The following is a 21,243-nucleotide window of genomic DNA, read 5'->3' on the forward strand; positions in this document are numbered from 1 at the left end:
TTTCACTGAAAACAGCCAGTTGGACTCTTCTCCTCTGCTCATGTCTAGGTTGTTAGATTGTTAGAATCTTCTAGAATAAAATCAGCACAGCCTTCCAAAGCCCACATATAAGATGCTCCCTTAACAATCTAGAAGACAGCATGTGATTCAAGAGTAGCTTCCTTGTGAGCTCCTCCTGAAACAGAAGAATGGAAGACATGTTACCATACTTGCTTCACAATGGGTTTCAGGTGACCTTGCCCTTGTAGTTAATAATGAGGTTCCATGAGACGGGCATCCTTGATGCACAGGTAATGTGCGGACTGGCTGATGCAACATCCGAGGCCATTTCCATGAATAGAGGTGCCACTGGCCCCATTAGTTGATATCTTCTTTGAACAAAGAATAGAATGTGTCCTAGCCAGGTAGTCAGAGAGATTCCAATCCCAGAAGACTCTTCATCAAAGGAGAAAATACTGAACAGTTTTTACCTGAAGCACAAACTTCGCCTAATCATGCTATTTCTTGTTTTCCAGAATCCTTTCAGGATTGGCAAGTAACTTGTATAGTTGGGTTGATGTCATGTTACTCAAATAGATATATCTGTGTTTATTACCAAGGAAGTGATTTTAACAACAAAAACTCCCCTTTCCCTCATCTCCTTCTTAAGATGGCACACTGCCATGGTTTCTTTTGCTAGTGTTCAGTGCTCTAGGAAGATATTTTAGATTCATCACATTTTGTATGATGATAAATTATAATAGACATGACATCATATAAACAAATGTGTGAAACTTTAGAGTTAATGATTGTAGTGTATTTGGTGCATTTGTTTGCCTTTCTAGTCTATTCTGAAAGTCAGAGACAGTGATGCCATTCACTCTTTTGTGCTCTTAGGAACCTGTTCTGTTCACTGGAACAATGAGGAAAAACCTGGACCCCTTTAATGAGCACACTGATGAGGAGCTGTGGAATGCCTTAGAAGAGGTAACTTCTGTAACGGAACTTTCTTTCATCATTAGCATCTGTGTCTGTGCATATCTTCAGAGCATTTCAGGGGATCTGGGGGAGGGAGGGGGTATATTGCTTGAATTACCTTTATTTGACACCTTGGGGAGCATTGATGATGTGGACGGGTGTAAAATGTATGTGATGATGATGGTGATCCAAAATAATATACCTCATGTTGCTTTTTAATTTTCCAAAACCTGCCTCAGCCAATACATTATCTCACTTGTCCTTTGCAGAGCTCAAATTCTCCTAGTGACTAAATGTCCTGAGCCACTGTTGTGAGAATTCTCCCCATAAACATAAACATAGACATAAACAGTGTCTACCCACTCACCACCTCATAAGGTCCCAAGACCAAAACAAAGTTCAGTTCCACCAAAGATCCCCCTGGGGATCCAATGGGTTTATTAGGTTTACTTACAGCGCATGGGTGAGGGTATTATAGGCAGAAGTATGGGTGACCCTGAAGCAGCCGCTCTGGAACGTCTGCCTCTAATGTAGATGATGGGTTCCCTCTGGCTTTATAGAGTGAGCCCCTCCTTCCATTAACCTTCTCCAGTCTGTATACTCTAGCTCCTCCCTGAGACCCCCCAAGGCCATGTGCAGTCAGGGCAGGATTGCATACAGGTGAGCAGAAGGAGTGACTGGAAATTTATGTCCCATGGTCCCATGGCCCTTCCCATCCCCTCCTGTGGGGGAATGTCAACAGCCCACAGGCTGTCATGACTGACACTCTAAGGAGGCACAACTGAGATGATGGAGACAGGCTATTCAGCTCAGAAGGCAACACTCTGCAACAGCCATTTATGTTCCTGCTCTGTTTTGGGGGAGCGTCTAGGAAAATGAGGCCTTTGTCTTCATTATTAGCTGAAAGAAAAATGAGATCATACTTAGACAATGCTTTGGAGTCTCCTAAGAAAGTGTGTCTAAGGCAGATGGTACAGGCCTATGAGAGTGATGCTCATTCACAAACCTGTCATTTTGACACCACAGTGAGCTCAGCTGACAGACTCCTGGAGCCTTGGCTGAGTTTCTGTATTGATACCTTTAATCTTGGAGGATTTTCTTATTATTTGTGTAGTGCGTCCCTGCAGACCGCATCTTGGAGATTCCTTTCCCCACACAGGCAAAGATTTTGACCATTAAGGTGCTTCTGGTTTATATGTTTAGAGATAATTATTTTGCAAGTTCACTCTAGTTCTGCAAATTAATTGTAAGCTGCTTAATAATAGAAATCATATCTTAGACCATAATCCCTCCTAGGACCTAGTTCAGTCTTTTCCTTTTAAAAAGTAAGCATTTAATAAATATGGAGTGACTGGCTGATCTCTTTGTTTTGGAGAGGCATAGTTTATTTCTTAAAAACAGAAACTAAAAAACACAAACCCTCAGGGATCAGTTCCCCACTGTCCTTATCACGGTTGCTGTTGTGAGGTAACACATTTGTCCCTGTGGCCCTTTCTGGTAAGCTCTAAAATCTGAAAGATGGGTTCTAACTGTGAGCACACCAGTTTGGAGGCCTGACAGCTTCCTGCCAGTAATTCTCGCTTCTGAAGGCATGTCGGTGCTGAGTCATTACACACCCACCCTCCTTTCCAGCAGCTTCAGGGATTTTGTTCTCCTGACTTGGGCTGGCTACTTCACCAGCTCCAACTTGGACGGTGGCTGGCCTCTGGTTTCACTGGAGTCTGTGAGGTTTTTCTGTAGGAACGTTCTAGGAGAGGAGCTATAGGGAGTGGACAGTTATGTCAAAGATCTCAGAGGATGTGGAGACGGGACACAGCAGCAGCAAGACTGTGACACACCCTGAGAAAACCAGAATTGCTAGTAAATCATTTTTCTCTTCGCTTCAGAGATCCCCAGATAGTAAAATCACTTTAGAAATACGTTGTTCTGTGAACAGTGAAGAAATGTTAAGGGGAACCAATTGGCTGCCTCGTAGTTATTTTCACCTGTTATAGACAAAATGACATTTTAGTAGGGTCTCACAGTTGAAATCTGAGGTGCCAGAGTGTTGGCCAGTCCTGAGGTTACCTTGCTCACACTCCACCTGAAGGAAATGGATATGAGAGAAAACCCAGACGGACCTGTGTTCAGGCGTCGTGGGGTGTCTGCACACTGCTTCTGGGTTGACCTCATGCTTTAGAGAAGTATGGCATCACCCTGTCATGGTTTTTTTCTAGCAATGTGTTGCCTTGGTGAGATTTTTAAAAACAGTTGGATATTTTCTAAAAATTAGAATCAATATTGTATTTGTAATGTCATTCCAACTGCTTCCTCATCTATGTCTGTGTGTGTGTGTGTGTGTGTGTGTGTGTGTGTGTGTGTGTGTGTGTGTGTGTTTTCCTCTGTGTACATGGTTATGGGAGAATGTCAATGCACTTGTGTGTACATTGTTGTGGAGGACAGAGGTTGGTATAAGGATGACTTCCTCAGTCACTAACGGCTATTTTTTGAGATGGTCTCTCACTGAATCTGGGGCTTACCAATTAGGCTGACTCACTGACCAGCAGGGCCCAGAGATGCTCCCGTCTCCTTCCCCAGAGCTATGATTGCAGGCCAACACCAGGATGTCCCTCCCTTTTGTATGTGGGGTTGGGGGCCCGATGGCAGGTCCTCATTCTTGCAGCAGGCCCTGACTAAGCCATCTCCCTAGTTATACATGTATTCTGAATCACGTGACCTAGGAGATCTGGTCACCAGCCTGCTCTCATTGCTTGTGTGGGCTCATCAAACAGCAAGTGAGTCTTTGGGGTTTTTTGTTTTGTTTTGTTTTTTTATTCCCCCCCCCTCTCTCCTTTTTAGTTACTTCTTTTATTTTCTGAAAATTTCAACTTCTTCTAATTCGTTCAGATTTTTGTCTTCTGGATGGTGAGAAGGCCAAGAGTTCTTAGAAGATGAAGTGCTGTGATAATTTTGGCAGGAATTAGATTGGTGTGAGGTGTGGTCCTTCCGATAGGTCAGGAAATCCTGGTCTGGGAGCCTTGGAATCTCGGGCCTTTCTGACAGTGGACACCACTCCCCACTCGGAATCAGAAGCTGGATGTGGTGTGTTTATCTGGGGAGGTGCGTTGGAAGCGATTGGCCATGCTCCAATGCCATACAGGTTCCCTGGATCTCTGTATTGAATTCTCTCTGTTGTCTCTATGGCTTTTTCTTTACGTTATGGCATCTAAACCAGAGCAATTCTGCCTCCATGAAGGTGGGAAACCTAATGGCCTTGGCTGTTCTTTTTAAAGTAAACTAAAACTTGACTGAGAAGCTATGGGCTTAATGATAACCTGTGTAAGAAAAGGGAGAGAGGGAAGGAGGGCCAACCCAAACTCCTGATCCTTTTATAAATGATGTTAATGCAAATGGGAACCTAAGCCCGTGGGGTTCACTTGAGGGTCCTTCAGAGAGCACTGCCATTTCTATCTTTTTAACAACTTCAAGTGGAAAGAAAAGGTGGTGTGTTTTTTTAAGTCCTCCTATTTCTTACTAATACCAAAGGGGGAAAAAAAACAGGTTTTGCTTTCAGAAGAGACACTGTGCTGTGAAGATTGTTCATTTTGTTTTTGTAACTTTCTAGATATACTGAAAGTTGCCTCCAAATAGTGAGCTAATAACAGAAGGAATACTGCTACTATTAGTACCTACTGGAGCATCCAGGAAGCAGTGGCAGCTTTATAAAAAGACAGAAGTGGTAACTAAAGATGGAACATGTCTATTGGTCACAGCAGTTAAAATAGACAATGAATCAGCCATGTGTTATTTCTGCTGTAAATCAACATGGACACCTGGAGCGAACCATGAAGAGTAGGGTGTGTCTGCAGTATGAGACCCATTTAGTTAGGTTCCTCATGGATGGTATGTGTTAGGATGCAGTGCATCTCCTTGCACAGGAGACCATGGCAAAGGCATCTGAGCACCAGTGAGCACCCATCAGGAAGTGCATCACTCAATACTTTGTCCACACAAGGCCCATCTCCCCTTGTCCATGGATTTCCTAGAATGGGCGCCATTTACGTGTGGCTCCATTCGATGATGGCATTTCTGGCTTTCTTTTTTGATGTAAAGTCAGTGAGTCTGTTCGTTACTTTTCTGTGGCTGGGATTATAATACCCTGTTGAGAAGCATCTTGGGGAGGAGAGGGCTCCTTCTGTTTATGGTCCCAGAGGGATAGAACCTATCAGCAGGGGAGGATGGACAGGCAGCAGGCAGAGCAGGAAGCTGGCCGATCACATTTTCATCCACACACAGGAAGGAAGCAGAGAGACAGATAACAGCAAGTGGGGTGAGGCTAGAAGCCCTCGAAGCCCACCCTTGGTGACCTCCTCCACCAAGACCATGCCTCCTAAAGGTTTCATAACCTCCCTAAACAGTATCACTTGACCAAGTGTTCAGGTACAGGAGCCTATGAGGGACATTTCTCATTCAAATGACCACAGTAAGTTTCAAAGAAAATGGAAACAGAGTCTAACACTCCTGTCCATCTGAAAAGGACCCTGGCATGTCTTCCATGCAATGCACATAGTAGGGGAATATTTGTGATGATAACGTCAGGGAATTTACAAGTGTTATCAATTTTGTTGTTCCACTCTTTTTCCATACTTAAAATATAATCTGAGCTATTCTGTACCGTACTGAAATAAATAGTTTAGAATACTATAATTGGATCAATTTTCCTGAAATTATAATTTTTAAATGCTTTTTGTATTTTAAGTATGACTATGATGATATCCTGGTGCCAATTACTTTTTGTAAGCTATATGTTTCTTTTACAATGCCATTTAATATGACTGTGTTCAATATAAAGTATATATTCATATGAATTTATTTTCTAACTTGTAGAAACAGATATGGATGAGACATTCTTGTGGCTTCCATCATGTGTTCAAACGGTTATTTATTGAGAGCTTATTATGTAGACATTGCAGATTCTTAAGCTATTACAGTAATCATCAGGATAGACAAACACTCCCACTTGAAGCTGAAATTCTTGTAGAGAAGTTAGGACATCAGCAAATGATTATGCATACAAAATTAAGACTAATAAATGCAATAAAAAAGCAGAACATGAAGAGAGCTGGATGACGGCATTATTAGTAATAGGTAATGTCGATTGATCTCTTTGTAGCAAGCACTGTTCTAAATGCTTACATGTACTGACTCATTTTATATCCCTGCAAACGGTGTTTGGAGATAGACATCTTGATTATGATAACATTGTGTTTCATTTGCAGGTGAGAAAGCTAAGACAAGAAAAAGTTAGGAATTTGTCATGGGCAGAGCCAGATGGCACTTAAACCCAGGCTTCAAAGGTTTACATTTTTCATTTTACAAATTTAAAATCTGGGCTAGTAAGATAGCTCATTTGACAAAGGGCTTGCCTTACAAGCGTGAGGTCCTGAGTTGGAGCCCCAGAGCCCACTCATCCAGCTGTTGCTGTCTTAGTGAAGTATACTGACCCTTTGTTCTGAATCTCAGGGTAGACCAAGTTTGGTTTTTGTTCTATAAAGTTTCTCCAGAACAAATATTCATAGGACAGAACCACAACCCAGGGATGTAGTCTCTGACGTCTTATTATTCAAGTTTTTTCGAAGGTAGATTACTAGAAGTCTGTGTCATAGATGGGGCAATAAGATGTTATGTTGTCTTCTCCTTTCCATGGTTTGTCCTTCACTGCAGAACATCAATGTGGTGGAAGTAAATGCATTTGATAGCTTTAGTGATCTGAGGCTGAGCTCGGGAAGGAACACGCGCCAGGGTTCCTGACATTGAAGACGTAGTTCCCCATTGTTTGAGTTTCTTAAAACCTTTCTGGTTAATTAAAATCTTCCAAAATGGTAGGGTACCTACAGTATTATTTCTTCAGAGGGCTGTGTTTCCTACAGTTAATCCTATGCAGAATGTTTCTTAAGGAACTTGATCATAGTGATCCCATTTTGCATTTTCTGTAGTACATCTTGTATGTGGAAAGAGCTTCATTTCCGAGAGACTTCTGTGATTTCTGGAGAAAGGTTCTTGGTAGATGTCATGTTCCAGTAAGGAAGTTAGGGTGATAGGGTGGATGGCTCTGAAATACACCAATTTCATTAAGGTATGATTTCTAGAACAAGAGTGGTTCCCTGTAGAAGTGTGGTTCAGTGATTTTGATAAATTTGTGGAGTTGTAGGTCATCACAGTGATCAGGGTTTTATAATGTTCTGTTGACCCATTATAGTTAACCCTCCACAGCTGTGCAATCACTACTGTGTCCTGATTTTTGTCTCTGTAAACTCCTACAGCTTTCTTTTAACTAACCAGAAGGGATATTCTCAGGCTTGTAGAATTGGCTCATCCGTTAAAAGCACTTGTTGCTGTTGCAGAGAACCCACATTCTTTGCCACAACAGGAGGCTCAAGATCACGTGTAACTATAGCTCCAGGAATCTGAGGCCCTCTTTAGGGCCTCATTCACGTGCACACAACTATACACAGGCACATAGACACACACACAGATACACACAGACACATCACACACACACACACACACACACCTACACACACACACACACACACACACACACACAACTTAAAAATAAAATCCAATTTTTGTAAAGGTGTATGCTCTGTCTTGCTATGTTTTACCTAGGGAGTAGTTTTATATGCACAGCCAGTGCTAACTCATGACCCAGAACCAACAGACAGTGCTCATCAGTGGTGACTGTCATCATCATGAGGTTCTGGGAAGAAGTACTTCAAAGTTCTAGAGTTGAAGCGATTTGTTTAATAGTTTATTTATGAAAGTACCATTCTTCTGTCTACATCTGTAGGTACAACTTAAAGAGGCCATTGAAGACCTCCCTGGTAAAATGGATACTGAATTAGCAGAATCTGGATCCAATTTTAGCGTTGGACAGAGACAGCTGGTGTGCCTTGCGAGGGCGATTCTAAAGAAAAATCGGATATTGATCATTGATGAAGCAACAGCAAATGTGGATCCAAGGTACTGAGCTGACGTGGATGTGTGTTTAACCTGACTTCTCAGTATGGCCCCGGGAAGGACTGAAGGACACTGGGGACGTCTCTGGGTGTGTCGGCCCTTCAGATGTGTGCTGCACTGAGGTCACGCACGGAGTTACTTACACACTTACAAAGCCTTCTTCTGCCTGTTTGTATCTCATTATGTCATATGTGCATGTCTCAAATATGCCTCAGTCCAGAATCCAAAACCCTTTTGATTCCAAGCATTTCAGAAAGAGATGCTCAGCTTGTATTCTAGGTCTCCTGAGTAAATTAGATGCCTGAATTCCCGTTCTATTTCAAACAATTTGGAGAGAAAATCATTTGCATTGTTTCTAAGTTGACTTTAGATTTTAGTGTTTTAGGAGGGGATGGTGTATAGGTATGGCTGTGCATGCCTGTAATCTTAGCATGTGGAAGCTTCTTGGAGGCTCTGGGTTTCAAAGTCACCTGAATAACATAGTGAGTTCAAAGCCAGCCTGAGCTGTCCAATAATAGTAATAATAGTAATAATAATAATAATAATAATAATAATAATAATAAAAGTTTTAAAAACATTGTTAAGGGCCATGTGATCGTTCAAGTCTTTTCCCATCTTTGCTGAATTAAATGTGACCTCTGTGATTCCAGAACGGATGAGTTAATACAACAGAAAATCCGGGAGAAGTTTGCGCAGTGTACGGTGCTTACAATTGCTCATAGACTGAACACAATCATCGACAGCGACAAGATAATGGTGAGTCCCCCCCTACCTCTGCCCAGTGGCAGCCATAGATGCTCTGACTGTCCATTTATCCTTCCTTGAACAAGCTGATGGGTACCCTAGTAAGTTAATTTTTCTCTGATTTCTAGTAGTACCTCAAGTATGTAAGTCAACATTCAGTGCTACTAGACAGTCTACAGTGTGGACTCCTTTATATACTTCTTTGCTGAGGCATGTCTGCAGGACCATTTCAAGATGAATTATGCCCCAATGAAAATGTCCCAAACCTCAGCAATGAGTTATGACATTGTTTCCTACTCCACCGTAGTAGGACAGTGTCATTTTGAGCATGTCACCTTGTTTTGGCTTCTCTTGATCAAACATGAATCTTTCTGGGGCTGGAGAAATGGCTCAGTACTTCTGAGCACTGTGCTGGTTAGTTTTTGTCGAATAGTAGTCGTGCAGAGTGCTCTAATCTCAGTTCCTAGCGCCCATGTGTAGAGAAATAGGAAGGCTGAGAGTGTAAAACAATCACTTGTGTGATTGTTTGGGGGCCCGTGCTAGTTAGCTTCCTATTGCTCTAATAAGCACCATGACCAAAAGCAATGTGGGAATAAAGGGTTTGTTTCATCTTACACTTTACAGTCCATCATCGGGGGAAACCAGGGCAGAAACCTGAGGCGGAAACTTGCAGGGGCCGTCCTCTTTCCCTCTTGGCCACCAGGTCAAGAGGGCAAGAGGCAGCAACAGAAAGCTTTGTATGCGGCCCATGAGCAGGAACAGAGGGAGGCCTCCGGGGGACAGACTTCGGTGAATCAGTTCAACTTTATTCCAGAGTATAAGGAATATATAGGATTGGGGAGCCTGGGGACAAACCCTAGTTTGCATTAAGTGGCACGGACCTATCATAAAGCTTAGTATGTGGCAGTAGAGCCCTATAGCAGAGCTCTTAACACAAGTCTTCTTAACAGGGATCTGTGCCAAGGGTCGAGCTAAAGATGAATCAGGCATCTGGTTTAGAGACAGCTTTTAGGTAAAAGTCAGTCCTCCAGGCCCAAGGACTTTCTACAGGTAAGGACAGGTAGAGAGCAGGAAGCCTTGCAGGGGAGGGAGGGCATTTCCATATTGCCAGGCTTAGAGAAGGCTGTCAGGCTATGGCAGACTGTGATCTCTAACCAGCCAGCAATGTATTCCAACAGAAACTGAAGCAGAGGCCATGGAGGAATGGTACTTACTGACTTGTACTCCCTGGCTTCCTCAGCCTGCTTTCTTACACAACCCAGGACCACCTGCTAGACCAGCAGAAATGTCATCCGGTCACTTCTGAATCTTGTCCATCACGATTTGACCCACAGGTGTGAACATCTAGTTCATGAGTATGCCCCTCACCATTCACCTCTGTTGTCATTGTCAACAGTGTTGAGTGTTTTGCTTGCTCGTGTCCCGGTAAACCTTCAGAGCCTGTTTCTTCTCTCACTATCTATGTCTAAATCCTTAGCGTGGTTTGATGCAGCAGCAGGTTATAGTCCGGCCCTCCCCTCCTCTCCTAACCTCACCCCGCTGCACTATCCCTCTCTCTGCTGCGGATGAAGCCGCAGTGGTGTTCTCTTTGTCCTTCAGTGTGTGTCTGCTGTCCTTCGGACAGTTGTGTGGTTTCCTCCTCCTGAATGTTGGCAGCTTAGACTGAGAGAGAGAAGGGAATGGGTTTGGGAGAAATTGCAAGTAGTATGACTAGACTATGACAGACTAAGTATGGCTTGAGAAGAGAGAGGAGTCTGTGATGGTTTTCACGGTGAGCACTGAGGTGCATGGATGAGACCCAGGGAGAAGTAGACTTGGAAGAGGGGTCTCTTTTAGCATGTGACCTTGCACTTCCCTGTGGCACTGCCCCTCCTACTCAGAACTCCAGTGTGGGGAAATCTTCAGTGTAGAGTTCACTGGCTATGGGCTCAAAAGCAGCATCAGTGGAGATCCACCAGGAGATGGAATTGTGGTCACCTGAGCAGCTTTCTATTGTAGGAGTGACACAGAATCCCAACTCACGGGACCTAAAAGACATACAGCTTCTGCTTTGAAAGATGGGGTCTTGGATTCCGATGTATTCACCCAGGTTGAAACTTCTGTTGTGTTTAGAACTTCTGACCATGCCCAGACTTTCAGTTCAGTAGAACACCAATGGATCTGCCAGCTTTCTCTTACTGTAACAAAATCCTGAAGATAATCAGCTTTTTAAGATGAAAGATTTGTTTTGGCTCCAGACTTGGAAGTTTCGGTCTGATTATCTGGTTCTGTGGTAAAGTAGTGCATCATAGGGGAAACGTGTAGCAAAACAGAGCTCTCTACCCATGGCCAGGGTACAGAAGAACAAGGGATGAGCCAAGAACCCACAGTTCCCTTCAAGGTCACACCCACAGTGTCCTTAAAAAAAATCCCAATAGGGCCCACCTCATAAAGTTTCGACTGACTCCCAATTAACACCATCCTGGTCAAAGTTTGAAGCAGTTTTTGCTCTAGAAATACCTGCTCCTTATCTAGAAGACACGCTTTCTGTTCTGTTATTCTAAAGCATTAAAGATGTACATGTGTGTCTTAATTACTGTTCTGTTGCTATGAATATATACTATGACCAAGACAGTTTTAGAGGGTTAGTCCATGCTCGTCGTGGTGGGAAGCAGACAGGCATGGTGCTGGAGGAGTAGTGGAGAACTTTACATCCTGCTCTGCAGGCAGGAGGAGCAGGGGAGAGCCTGGGCCTGGCTTAAGCCTTCGAAACCTCAAAGCCCACCCCCTACCTTCCAACCCCAGTAACACACCTCTTCCAACAAGGCCACACCTCCTATTCCTTCCCAAATAATTCCACTAACAAGGGACCCAGCATTCAAACATATGAGTTTATGGGGGCCATTCTCATTCAAACTATCACAACACGTCAATCAACTGCAAAGCCTGATGCATCAGAGGGCAGGGGCCAGACTAAGGGAGTGACCAGGGAAGTAATGTTCATGAAGGCCATAAGCAACAACATGTCACCATAAAGTTGTGTGATTACAAGTGCTTAACGTGTAGTAATTACATTTCATTGCTTCGGTGAATACTCCACAGAGGCGGATGGGTATGGTTGTGTTTACTGTAAGTAAATCAAACAAAAGGCTTGTTAGGAAACAACTGTGACCTAATTAATGACTTTGTTTATGTGTTGGCTCTCCAAAGGGATTTTTAACCAGTTTTGGTTCATTAAGCACCGTTAATGTGTTAGGCTTAGAATTCTATTTTATGAAGATGTTCTTTCAATTTTAACTTTATTAAACACGCTGTCGTCTTTGTGACAGCTAATTTAATCACACTCGTTTGCTCAGTTGCTATGAAACAATGGAGCAAGCAGACACATTAGAAAGCCTCTTTCTCCTGATACTCAGCACTGTCTCCACATTCAGTGTGGTTTCTTCCCTCTGGTTTTTTTAGGATTAACTGGGTATCTGACATCTGCTTTCCCTTCGGCCAACAGCGGCGTTCCTTTTCAGTCCCTGCATACCTCTGTCCTCACAGCTCTGCAGGTTCTCCTGGTAGCAAGAGTGAGAGGTACTTGGAAGGGCCCACAGCTCTTCCCACCGCCTGTGTTGGACACCGTCTGTGACACCGTCAGGGAACTCTTGGGGAATTAAATTACAGAGAACCGCAGGCTCAGGGACTCGGGTTGTGGCTCCTTGTTGACAGGCCACACTGCGGTCTTATAATCTTTACCTTTCTTCTTAGTTGTTTTCCCAGATAAAATAAAACTGGTAACACACCCAGCTGGAAAAGCAGACAACTCAAGACTGACTGGACTTTTACTCAGTTCTGTTTTTTTTTTAACTTTTGTGGAACTTTTCTTTGATAAGCCTACTTGGTCAAAACTAGGGCATTGAAAGAGGAAAGAAAGAAAACAAAAAGACAAAAAAACGTTTCTTCAAAAATATGCTTACAGTTTGAAGTCAGATGTTCAGGGTACAAATAGCTAACACGGAAGCTCACATCCCAGAAGAAGAAATAAGAGCAACGGCAGGCGAGGTCTGAAGACCAAGGTTTACTTACTGCTTTTGCACAATAGAAAAGTCATCATTTTATAAAGCAGTTTGTTTTACTGCCCTAGTCTTGTGCATGGGAGAGGCCTGTATTTTACAATTGCAATATCTTTTTCCTTTCTTTAATGTTGGGAGGAGTGGTGATGCCCTGTGGATAAAATGGATTAAATTATTTTGAAATGGGTCCATGTAGTTTTTACATCTGGGACGACTACCCGGACTCTGCAGAGATGTAGGTCTGATAACTCGTCTCTGGTGAGCTTAGGTAACTGGCTGACTCATCCAATAGAATGTGTCTGTCCTTAGCCTGATGTTCAGCAGTGAGCAATTTGAGGTCATTCCTGGAGAGATCTAGGGTTGGGGCACGACCGTCACATAAGCACTAATGTGTGATTTGGTTTACGGTTTACTTGGGTCCAGGAAGGGAGGGGGCCTAAGCAGAACATGTCAGGAGACGATTCTTAGAAAACATAGTAAGAGAAAAATGGAAATTTCACTTTTTTTTTCTATCTGAAGAGAAGATTTGGAGTGGCCTTATGTTTGTTTATTCTGAAAAATCTAGACCATTTGGTCACATTGTGAATATAATGGCTGAGTATATAAAGTATAAAAAGTTCTGTTCCTGGCTTCTCCACCCCATGTGCGTCCCAGCTTGACGCTACAGCACCTGCCTGCCGCTTGTTCCTTCTCCCTCCCGGTATTTCAGAGTCGGGGTCTGAGCCTTCGTTTCTTCCTTTTAAACGCTGTCTTGCCCACAGCTGTCCAGCTGCAGCATGTGGACCCCTGAGTCCTTCTCTCCCAGCCTCTGAGCCCCCCCCCCCCGTCTTCCCACGCTCCCCACCACGGGAGGGGCCCGGGTGTGCCCTGAGATTCGTCTCCTTTGACTTCACTTTTCAGCCCCTGTGCATGGAGAACTGGGTACTCGTGGGTCGTGCCAGCCATTGGCGACACAGCCGTGAACAAGAGAACTCCGGCAAGCCTGCCTTGGCGTGGGTGGCAGCACATCTCGGGCAGGGTTTGTGGTGTGTGTCCAGATCTGTTGATGGTCCAGTCCACTCCTCCGCCCTCTCCTCCATGAGACTCTTCCTCAGAGCCTTGGGCTGCCGGCTCCGATTCTCTTGTTTTGATGGGTTTTTGTTTTTTTGTTTTGTTTTTAACTTTTGTGATTGTTGCTTGGATATTTTTTTTTTTTGCCTGTTTTTGAGACTAGGCTCTGTAAATATGAGGAGGAGACCTGTCTTTTCCTTTTCCACAGTAACTAGCTTAATGACATGGATGCGGTAAGTGTGTGATAAAAACGTGCTGAGTAAATACACAGATTTAAGGTCACCTGAATTGTCTTCCAGTATGTTTTGGCTGTACGTTACTCATTTCTTATTAATCCTGAACATTAATTTGGAATAAAACGTGGTCATCTTCATTGGGGACTATATGCCAGGCACAGAGGATATGATCTGAAACCCTCAATATGATAAAATTGCCGTGGGGAGTGGACAGGCGACATGTTTCTGCTGATAGGTGTATTTTGGGAGTCAGGTAAAGTTATATTATCCAAATGAAAAGGTATCTTAGGAAATGTAGTTGTTTTACTTCCTCTTTGCTGTTTTTTCTTTACATCTGATAATAAATATTTTATGCTGGAAACTCAAGAGGGTGTGAGTCCCAGTGCCGCTTGGCTCCAGCCAGGGCCGAGTCGTTTAACTTCTCCATACTTCAGTGTTCTTCTCAGGGTGAGAACACCATGAGGAGCCATCTGGTTCGTCTCCAAGTCTCCGTTCCTCAGATGGTGCTGTTGTGGGATGGATGGGTAAAGGGGAGATGCTGACGTATCTGTCTCATTTGTTTGAGGAGGTATGGTGATGGTGTTGGAAGCAGTGAGTAGTCAAGCCATGCCCGTTCTTACTTTACTTTTCAAGTATAAAGATGGAGAGTGGGAACATAGCTCGATTGTTGGAGTTCTTGCCTAGCATCCGCCAAGCTCTGGGTTTGAACCCTGGACCATGCAAACCAGCTGTGGTGGCTCACAGCTGTAATCCAGCCCAGGAGGGAGAAAGGCAGAAGGACATAGCAACTAGAAGTCCAGGGGCTGATGCCACCTTGAGCTACAGGAGACCCGTTTTCTGTTTGTTTTTTATTCATTTGTTTACTAATTTTGTGTGTGTGGGTATTTTGCCTGCATGAATGTCTATGTACCACATGCTTTCCTGGTGCCTTTGGAGGCCAGAAGAGTCAATGGGTCCACTACAGCTGGAGTTATAGACAGTTGTGAGCTGCCATGTGGATGCTGGGAATTAAACTAGAGTCCAAAGCAGCTTGTGCTCTTAACTACCAAACCATCTCTCCAGGCCCAACTCTGTCTTTTAAAAACACAACAAAAACGTCCTGTGCAGAGATCATTATTTTGATGTTGGTCTTATTGACCACATTTTTGCTACATGACGTATATCAGGGAATGCTATCCCTGACTCTTAGATCATTCTCCTGTTTAGGGTTATAATATCACGGTTCCTTTTTAAATATTCTGTGTGTGTGTGTGTGTGTGTGTGTGTGTGTGTGTGTGTGTATGTGTGTGTTACTAGAAACTGAACCCAGGCTGACCTACACTCTAGCCCTATGATAATGTATATCAAAACCTTATTTAAGAACTTTGTTGTAGTTTACATTTTCAAAATGTTATCTTGCAAATGTTCATAATTTCTAGAGCTAGGGATGTGTCTCTCCATGGTAGAGAGTGTGCTTTGCATGAAAGAGGCCCTGAGCTCAATCTCTACCAGCAAAGTAAGTAATTCCCACAATTTGGTCCTAAACCTCCAATTACAAACTGTCTGACTGGGACTGAAGACATGGCTCAGTGGTTAGGAGATACACAGCCTTTGCAGAGGACCCAGCTTTGGTTTCCAGCACCAACATGGGATTTCACAACCACTGGTAACTCCAGTTCTCAAGAGATCCTACATCTCTGACCTCCATGGGTACACACACACACACACACACACACAGGGACACATACATACACATAATTAAAAATAAGTATTTTAAATCATTAAACTTCTCCACACACTAAGGTAAATGTTATTAAGTTGTTAATACTAAGAAGACACCAAATATTTTTATCAACGGTCTTTCTGTCACTTCTGTTACAAACCCTCCTGCCTTCTCAGAGTGTTTTCTGGCTGGACCTTCATAAATTCTGGTCAGTTTTGAGATCTGCTGGTCTGAGTGGCCTTCATGTGTTTCAGACACTGTGTGGTATGTGGAAAGACTCCCTATCTTACATTTGAATGCATTCAGTAGGAAGTTGGACAGGGACAAAAGAGCAGTCGTTATAAATTACAGGCAGTTTTTACAGTCGGAGAACTCAGTGTCTACCTCTGGAGTGTGATTGTAAGTTTGCTTTTTGCTTTTGCAGAACAGAGAGTTCATCATTTTGTAAAGTAATTTGACTCATTTACTTAGTCTTTAGCAGAGGAGAGACCTGTATTTCACAAGTGTGATTTCCCCCCTTCGTTAACGTCAGGAGGAGTGGCCGTGCACTGTAATGCGATGCTTAAGCAAAATTACACATTCAGGGCATCTAAATTGGCATGCCAAATTATAGGACATTTTAATTATTATGTGGATGTGACAGATTCAATTATTCTTGAACTCCTTTGAGAAAGCTGCCCTTAGCATCAATTCACAGTAGTAAACAAAAGATTAATGGGAAAATGCCCTTTAGGAGAGTCAGTAAATGTTTCCGATTAAATACCATGGGCCAAATTAACTGCAATATCTAGATGTGGAAAAACAACCCATGCCCTGCTTAGAGTTCCAGCATATGCTCTTAAGATGGATTTATTCTAAACACAACCTAAATGGAGAACTAAGTACCGCTTAGCATCAGAACTGTCTCCCTAGGTGCGTCATTTGGGCCAGTTGTCTCCAAGTCTCTCTTCTGTCTGAAACCGTTAACCAAAGCCACTAATAAGTAGAAATGCAAGGTGAAGAGTGCCTCCCTCCACCTTTCCCTTTCCAGTGTAGATTAATGAGCAGTCAGAAGGCTGCAAGGCAGGCAGCTAAGGGAGGAAGCCAGGAGAGGGAACTTCAACGCAGATACTCGGGCCCTGTGCAGTTCAGACTGGGCTGCCGCCGTGGGCTGTGTGAACTTGAGGACACCAGAATTCTGAGCTCAGTCCCTTGGTTGCTTCTTTGGTCGTATCCAGAGAGAAATGGGATTTCTAGAGATTTCTTCTGTGCACAGCGACGGTGCTGAGGCTGCTTGTGTGTTGACGCGCCTGGCTCACCATTCACAATGGTGATAACAGACCACAGCCGGCGGGTGGTGACTTTAGGCAACTTAACCTTGCCTGGGATCGCGTTTAGTGCACAAGCCCACCTTGCCCGCGCCCTGAATAAACTCTAGAAGTACATGCTTCTCCAGTGACAGGCTCAGATTCTCAAACCAGCGTGGCGATTTGCTCCCAGGCCACTGTTGGCTTTTTTCACATTACCCACATTCTAAACTGAGGTCCACTTTCTTCAGTCCCTAGATTTCCCAGCTCTGCCGATATGTAGATGTTCCCCCAAACTCAGAGTCTGAGGCTTTTAAAGCACTAACTAAAACAGCCCCCCTCCAGTAGCCTTGGCAGAACATAAAGAGCAACAGACAGCTGATAGCCTATAATAATAGTCTAGAACTTTGGCTTTTCTAACTTTCCTATAACATTATAATAATCAAAGGTCAGGTTAGGCCTTTGTTTGCTTCATAGCTCAGGGTAATCAAACCTTTCAAGTACCTTCCAGGCCTACCACCCAAATAGATAGTCTGTATTCTCCCTGGCCCTACCCCTTTCCGAAGTATTGTCTGTGTTATAATATGTTACTGCAAGACATTGTGTCTCAGTGGGTTTCTTTCTGCTGATCCCCAGGTTTTGGATTCAGGAAGACTGAAAGAATATGATGAGCCATATGTTTTGCTACAGAATCCAGAGAGCCTCTTTTACAAGATGGTTCAGCAGCTGGGCAAGGGCGAAGCCGCTGCCCTTACCGAAACAGCAAAACAGGTGAGTTCGCCCAGGAGCCTTAATTACGGTTTGTCTCACCAACTCCCTCCTCACCGTTTGGCACCAGGGGTCTGGTAAAAAGCACTGTGTGCCCTTTTCAATTACAAGCCTTAGGAGACAAAGCTTCAACACGTCCAGGGTTGAAGTCAGGTCTACCAGGACTTGGCAGGAGCACCGGGGAGGGGAGGGTGTGTGCACACACGCATGTGCAAGCAGGCGTGCCCAAGAGGGAGTAAACCTGCTTGCAGACTCATTACATTTCTTTCTCGTTGATGCTTAGCACATTGGCAATGCGGGTGTTGTTGGGGTACATCCAGGAAGATGAGGATAACATGAAATGGAATATTGTTTGTTCTAGAAAGATCTACCAGAGAAACACCAAGGTTGCTTCTGTTCTTGGTTTTATGATTTGTAACGAATACTATTATTGCTTATTGCTCCCATCTCCATTTATAATGTATATATATGAAAAATATATATTTATATAAATAAATTACAGCCTAGTGTGTGGAAGTGGAAAAGGCTTTTAAGAGATTGAGCTTGCATGGGAGCGTTCCAGCACATACATGCGATGCTACCTCAGGTGACTTCACTTTGGCTTAAGGGACTGAATGTCATACAGCCTGTTGTCAGTCTTCATCTCTAGGCACCACAATGCAGGTGCATTTTTCTACCTTCATTCTTTTCTGTATTTCTCGGGTTTTCAACACCATAGCAGAATAAAATTGCTTGGGTTTGTGTAACGTTTTCATTGTCTATTGAAGACAATAGACCATGAAATCATGTTCCAGTATCCCGCCAGTCCTGTGTGAGCCGTTCCATCTAAAGCCATCTTATCCCTATTTAGAGATGAGGAGAGTTGGGGATGTAGTTGGGGGCTAGAGCACCTGCCGAGAATGCACAAGGTCCGGTTTTGTCCCCAGCACCTCAGAACAGGGAACAGGGAGGGTCTGTGTCTTCTAATATTTTACTGAATGGTAATTCCATTTTTTTTAGAAAACTTGTAAGTAGAACTTGAAGAGGTACCTCAGTAGTTAAGAACATTGGCTGCACAATCATGAGGACTAGAGTTTGGGTCCCCAAGCTCATATAACAAGCCAGGCATCCCACTTACACATTGCATGTACATCCCCGTGGGTCTACAGACTCACAGAGTTGACACATAAATAAATAAAATAAGTTTTTTAAACTGCTAAATGTGTTTACGTATATATAAAAGCATTATATTGGATACAACGTGCTAAGAATGTGTTAGCATGCCTTTAGTCGTTGGTGATGTTAGCAGAACAGAGACCCAGCAAGCGTCTTTTCCTATAGTGAGCCATTAGGGTGATGACGACGGTGATGAGGCTTTAACACTCATTAGATGTGGTGGTCTGGGCTATGATTCGGGGTCTCTGAACGTTATGTCTGCTTAAGAGGTTACAGCTTAGAGAACAGAAGGAGGTACCCAGAATCGCAGAGCTAGTAAGTGAGTAGAGGCCATGCATTTTAAACCCGGGCTTGGGCCCAGAGTATGGGTGCTCGGAACTTTTCACAAGGACTGACACTGTGTGACTGAGGTGGGAGGCTACCTTGGGAGTGCTGTCCTATGTGGGGGTGGGGGACTCAGTTATTAGAACACTTCATTTCTAGAGTATTCCCCGGCCGGTGTTCCCTTTCGTGAGACCCAGTCAATCATTTGAGAATCACTGAACAATAGGAACTTCAAACCTTTAAGCATTCCATATCAGAGACACATTCCCCACCTGCGGTCAGACCCCCTCCCCACCTTTGTTGTGTTGGGAATTGAACCCAGAGCCCGGGACCTGTTAGACAAGTGCCTCTCCATGAGCTACTCCCTCAGCCCCTCAAAGCCCCCACAGCTGTTGTGGGCTGTGGGTGTAGCCCAGTGGCGAAGTCCTTGCCCAGCATGCCTGTGCCCTTGAGTTTAATCTCTAGCATGAAGGAGGTAGGGGGTTAGATGGGAAGAAAGAGACATCGAGTAATGAATGATCATCATATTTAGTTAGATTTTCATCGTATAAAATAACACAATTCAACAGTCTCCTTCCTTCCTTCCTTTTCTTTCTTGTGGAGTGTATGTGCATACACAAGTGCACACACCCGTGTGTGTGTGTGTGTGTGTGTGTGTGTATCAAAGCCAGAGGTTGACACTGGGTCTCTTTCTACCTCACTTTTTGAGGTGGGATTTCTCACTGCTCCTGGAACTTGCTAATTTAGTTAGTCTCACCCCCAGCACCTCCTGTCTCTGGCCCTCAGCATTGGGGTCACAGGTGCACACGGGACTCTACATGGGTTCTGGGGGTCCAAACCCATGTGTCATGCTTGCACAGCAGGTGCTTTACCTACCGAGCCATCCCCTCAGCCCTTCAACATGTTTATTTTAAAGATGAGGAAAGTGAGGCCCCATGAAGTAAGGCAGCCCACTGTCATGCTGGTTTGTAGCAGAAAATCTAAGTCTTCCCTTTCAATCCACATTTTAATTCAGGGGGAGCATTCATGCAGAGAAGTGTGGGGGTTGCGGTATGAGTAATACCTCCACTCTCTGCTGTCCGGTTCTGTGCTCTCATGAGCCCTTACTGCTCTAGTTCGCTTTTGATGGTCCTTCGTAAAGACCATGACCAAAAGCAACCTGGGGAGGAGAATGTTTCATTTGGCTTACATGTCCCAGCCACAGTCCATCACTGAGGGGAGCCAAGGCAGGAGCCTAGGAAGAGGAGTTGATGCAGACACCAACGGGGAATGCTGCTTATTGGCTTGCTCTCCTGTCCTGATCAGCTTTCTGTTTGGACAACTCAGAACACCCATACTGCCCATGGTGGTCTGGGCCCTTCCACATCAATCATGAATCAAGAAAATGTCTCCACAGATTTGCCTACAGGCCAGTCTGATAGAAACAATTCTTCAGAATCGGCACACGTAGGTTTCTGTCATTCTTTAGAATTTATTTCAGCGTGTGTTTTCAGTTCCTGACTGTGTGATTTTTGTTGATCCTCATGGCAGGTTTTTTTCCCCACTAGATTGATGAGGTTGTTAGATTCAGGGTTTGAGAGCACACATTGAGGCAGCGGGGAGCAGCGGGCTCACGGCCAGGCGAGTCTGATTTTGTGGCAAATAAAATTTCTGTACTATGTCTGCTTACTTGAAATTACCCATTCTTTCTTGTGCCCCAGTATGTGGGAAATCTTTGTAAGTGGTTTTTGAACACCCCCTTTTAAAAATGTATAGCCTAGTCATTTACCTTAGATGGGCTTTATTAATACATGATATAAGTCCTTGTTCCTACATTAATTCTTCTCATATGACTCATGTAGAAATGAATGTCCTGTACAGAGAGTGCAAGCCTCTCTTTATAGTTCCTGTTGCTTTCACTTTGAATATTTTTATTATTCTCAACTTGCAGGTGTTTATGATTTGAGTTTTGACTATGAGTTATTGTTACAATTCACACAGCTTCT

General features: G+C 43.9%; 1 protein-coding gene across 1 annotated transcript in view; it reads left to right on the forward strand.

The window, feature by feature from the left end:
* The window catches only part of Abcc4 (ATP binding cassette subfamily C member 4), a 224,754-nt gene that overhangs the window by 197,889 nt on the left and 5,622 nt on the right, over window positions 1-21,243 (forward strand). The window contains exons 27-30 of the mRNA XM_059273212.1: window positions 877-966; window positions 7,787-7,959; window positions 8,607-8,712; window positions 17,648-17,782. Of these exons, the coding sequence (XP_059129195.1) occupies window positions 877-966; window positions 7,787-7,959; window positions 8,607-8,712; window positions 17,648-17,782 (504 nt within the window). The remainder of the gene's footprint in view (window positions 1-876; window positions 967-7,786; window positions 7,960-8,606; window positions 8,713-17,647; window positions 17,783-21,243) is intronic.

Source organism: Peromyscus eremicus, chromosome 9 (assembly GCF_949786415.1).
Source record: "Peromyscus eremicus chromosome 9, PerEre_H2_v1, whole genome shotgun sequence".
Taxonomy (NCBI): domain Eukaryota; kingdom Metazoa; phylum Chordata; class Mammalia; order Rodentia; family Cricetidae; genus Peromyscus; species Peromyscus eremicus.